Raw genomic sequence first — 4394 nt, 5'->3', positions numbered from 1 at the left:
GCTGCGCGTTCATGTTCCTATTTCTCGCTCCGCAGCGACGGGAGCGCGCAGCGGGTCCCTCTCTTGCACTGAGGAAAATAGCGCCGGACGGACCGTAGCAGCGACTGTCCGGGGTTTATGAAAAAACATGTTTTTGCCACCATCCTTCGAGCTCAACGCTGTCCAGTTTGGTAAAAATCATGTGAAGGAATCTACGGCGCGTGCGGATGCCACTTTTTTCCACATTTAAACTCGAAAAATCTAGAGGACTGTGAAACTCTGATTAAAAATAACTGGAATTGAAGTTAACTCTGAAAAGGTAAGACAGTTTGATAATTAAACAAGCCGGTTGCTTTAGGTAGCCTGTTAAATATGAGGGAAAGCTACAAATCATACTGAAGCTTCTATGAAACCAAAAAATGTTTGCCCTAAAGTTTAAAACGCATTGCATGCCACTTTAAAACGACACAATCCAATAAATATCGCTAAGAATCACATTTTTGGGGAGTAGAATAAGCGTAGAAAGTGTTTTCATCACCATGGACAGCGCCTGTTTGCCTTATGTGGATTGAGAAGCGCGCACAAAGAAAAATGCTGCCCTTAAAAAAAAATCACAGCCTATAAGATAGTTTTATTTTTCTTAAATTATTTGCAAAATCTACCAAAGCATCGTAGTTTCAGGTTGTATAATGTAAAAACAGCAAACTTCCTGTGTTTTTAATCAGATCAGATAATCAGTTTATAGTTTTTTTTAATGAAATATATATTTTGAAACATGCAATTTAAGTGAAGGAATGATACATATTCAAATCCTTTATATGTCTGCTTTTTGATGCTTTCAGGTGCAGAAATGGCTAGACGGCTCCTGCTGCTTGTTGCTTTGTGGACTGCTTTGATGGGCATTGCACAGGGCTGTCCAAAGCTCTGCAGCTGCCAGGACAAATTTGCCAACCAGTTTGTTGATTGTGCCTACAAAGATCTGCTTGAGGTGCCTGTCGGCTTCCCCTTTAATGTTACCACCGTCAGCCTCTCAGCCAACAAGATCAAATCCCTTAAAAGTAAAAGCTTTGTCAACATCACTCAAGTCACCTCTCTCTGGCTGGCACACAATGAGATCGTCAGTATTCAGACCAACACCTTTGCCCCCCTTATTCAGCTTCGCAACCTGGACATCAGCTTCAATAAGATTGTAAACTTCCCCTGGGGGGATCTGCAGAACCTCACAGCACTGCAGCTTCTGAAAATGAACAACAATGAGATGGTGAACCTTCCGAAGGATGCCTTCTCCACGCTCAAAGACCTAAGATCCCTCCGCATCAACAACAACAAGTTTACTACCATTGTGCAGGGTACCTTTAGTGCCCTCTCCTCTATGTCTCACTTGCAGATTTTCAAAAACCCATTCACGTGCTCCTGCAACCTAGAGTGGCTACGGGATTGGATTGCAACCACTAAAATTTCTGTGCCTGATCCTAATCAAATTCAGTGTGAAACCCCTGAACATCTGAAGGGGGTGGAGGTTTCGAAGATTCCCAAGTTTCAGTGTGAAGCCCCCATTGTCACCATAACCTATCAGCCAAACATAGAGAACACTGTTCTTCATGAGAGTGATGCTGTTATCTTAAACTGTGAGACAAAAGGGAGCCCCATGCCTCAGGTCAGCTGGGAGGTGATTGCTGGAAATCAGAATTACCTCTTCCCTCTGCCATCCACTGCAGAAGTAAATGATGTGCCAGTAAATGACAAAGCAACCAACAATAGATTCCTTGTCTTTAGAAATGGGACTCTCTTTATCCCTCGCATGAGCAAAAAGGAGGAAGGCAATTATAGCTGCTCTGCAGTGAATGAGTTAGGAAAGGCAGAGAGCAATGTAAAATTGGTTTTGGCTCCCAGCTCAAAACAAGGAAATTCAGTCCCCGATTCAACTCTGGACAAGATCCGTCTTACTGGTAAAAAGACTTCAGACCCTAAGGCCGCCAAGAACAATGTAATCAACTGGGCTAAGCATGAGGAAAAGACAAAGGAAAGCACAGATGATAGCTTGAAGCACAAAGTAGGCCAACCAGAAGAGGCTGGAGGTGTTCCCAAGAACCCTAGCTTTGGAAGCAAATGTGGTGTGAGAGAGGGCAGTGAATACATCTCTAACCATGCCTTTAACATGACCCTGGATGACCTAAAGCAGTACACCTTTGATTTTGGTGTCATTGCATTGGAAGTGTCAGAGACAGAGGCCAAAGTGCAGCTAAACCCACTGCAGCTACCTAGCAGCAAATCGAACCTTCACCTGAGCCAGACTGAGGACCAGGAAATGGTTGTCAAGGAGCCCTTTGGTCAGCGACAGTCTTCTTCCAACAGGGAAACATTAGACATGCTCTACCTCTGCATAAAAACAGGAAATGGACACTCCCTGGTACAGTGGTCCAATATAGAGGAGGGGGTAAATGCGTACCGCTTCCACGGCTTACAGCCGGGGACCAATTACACTCTTTGTCTCACTTATGGGTGGGAGGACTGCCAGGTCCAAGTAGTATTCACAACAAGAAAAAAGATCCCCTCCCTGCTAATTATTGTTGTGGTCAGCATTTTCCTATTGGGCCTGGCTACTGTCCCCTTGCTGGGAGCCACCTGCTGCCATTTGCTGTACAAGTACCAGGGAAAGACCTACAAGCTGATCATGAAGACACAGAATCCGGATCAGATGGAGAAGCAGATGACAAGAGATTTTGATCCCAGGGCGTCTTTTGTGGAGTCAGAGAAAACCTTCAGCCCCAGCGAGGTGGGGGAGGGAGAGGAGGAGGCTGAGGGAGAGGAAGGAGACGGAGAAAGGGATGGTGATGCTGAGGGAAGCGTGGTGACCGAATCCATCCCCGGGTCCTCATCAAAAACCAACCCGGAGGAGTTCGAGATGGGCTCCGAGTACAGCGACAGGTTACCGCTGGGAGCGGAGGCCGTCACCATCTCAGAGGAAATCAACGGCAACTACAAGCAGCCCAGCCGCTGAGCTCCACGGACGTCTAAGAGTGTTGTGTAAAAATAGTTTACTTTAAAGTAGCCTTTATTCGAGCAGGTAACCCACACCTCATCGATACACCTCAGTTTAAAAAGAAGGCGGAGTTTCCTTCTTTTTTCTTTTCTTTTTTGTTACCTCAGACAGTCCTTCAATCACTGAGATTGTAAATTACATCGTGTTACATTTTATAGTCTGTTGTGTTTACAGAACAAGCACAGATTTAGGCAGTTTAACGGACCTCAAACTGCGACAAGCAGCAAAATGTTCCCTTTCTGCAGCACAAGCACGTGCCCAAAGCGCGCGGGGCGCAGTTTGCGCAAGACCAAATGTAGGACAGCAATTAGCCTACAAATTCAATCACCGGTTGGTTTGGATCATAAAAAAATAGAAGGAAAAAACTAAAAAGCAACAAAAGAAACAAAACAACTGAAGTGCCATAATTTCTATATTAATCCGTTTTAATTAAACAGACATCAGGGAGTCGCTTCTCTCTGCTTGCGTCTTTGTGCGCTGCTTTAAGGCCGCCTTTCAACATCCTCTCAGGTGTCACAGTGTTCCAGGAAGGTTGGATTAGTTCTTTTAATGTGGCTTTTTGATCAGGCTGCTGATATTTAATATGGGCAGATGACTGAACCGCGTCTTGCTTGCTGTCCCGTGCGCCCCAAAAGAGGGAGATTGCGCTTTTCATCCATGTTTGTGCTTGATGGATAAAAACTATTCGGAAAAAATAAAATCAAAGGTTGTTAGCCTGTAAAATGTTTCACGTCACGTCTAGAAAGGCTTTAAACGTTATTCAACGGGTGTGCGCAGCATCTATCTACTCTCGCTTTTTACAAAAAATAAAAAAACGCGTCCGTGGCATGTCACGCGTGTTTTCATTGTGTGGTTTTTGATTAGTGTAGTCTGTAGGGCTTTAGATGTTGCTCTCTATATGTGATGTAAATGCAACTTTATTTTTATTTCTTTTCTTTTTTTTTACGGCGAGCTGTGATGTAGAGAAAAGGCGCACGGTGCGCCTCTCCGCTTCACCGTAATTTGTTGCATAAAGTGATTTTTTTTTTGTGAACAATGTTGTAAAATGAAAACAAAAGATGTGACCTTTTACGATTTTTTTATATAAATTTATGTAAGTGGAATTAATAAAATGTACAAAAAATAAGCAGATGTCTTTGTCTTTGCTTTAACGGACCTTTCTTCCTAAAATTACTAAACGACAAGTTTTTTTTCTTCTTCTAAATCATCCATATCATAAAATAATAATATCAGCACTTTATATAGACTGATTTAAAATAATTAAATCTACATTTTATACATAAAGTTCGAGGATAAGCAGCAGTATTTAGACTAATCCTCGTTTTTCCCTCAAATTCACTATTATACATTTTTTTAAGCTACAGCAAAAAAA

General features: G+C 42.9%; 1 protein-coding gene across 1 annotated transcript; it reads left to right on the top strand.

Annotated features, from left to right (window-relative positions):
- On the top strand, window positions 1-4141 carry islr2 (immunoglobulin superfamily containing leucine-rich repeat 2). The gene is made up of 2 exons (XM_015400768.1): window positions 1-298; window positions 822-4141. The coding sequence occupies exon 2, from the start codon at window positions 830-832 to the stop codon at window positions 2978-2980; it is 2151 nt and encodes a 716-aa protein (XP_015256254.1). The 5' UTR covers window positions 1-298; window positions 822-829; the 3' UTR covers window positions 2981-4141.
- Window positions 4142-4394: the final 253 nt, after the last annotated feature.

The sequence above is a fragment of the Cyprinodon variegatus genome, unplaced genomic scaffold (genome assembly GCF_000732505.1).
Source record: "Cyprinodon variegatus isolate N-32 unplaced genomic scaffold, C_variegatus-1.0 Scaffold1144, whole genome shotgun sequence".
In the NCBI taxonomy this organism is placed as follows: Eukaryota; Metazoa; Chordata; class Actinopteri; order Cyprinodontiformes; family Cyprinodontidae; genus Cyprinodon; species Cyprinodon variegatus.
The sequence above is the reverse complement of the archived record's forward strand: the minus strand, read 5'-3'. Positions and strand labels throughout refer to the sequence as shown.

Excerpts from the sequence above, each read along its gene's own strand:
- islr2 (XM_015400768.1), top strand. The coding sequence starts at position 830 with ATGGCTAGACGGCTCCTGCTGCTTGTTGCTTTGTGGACTGCTTTGATG.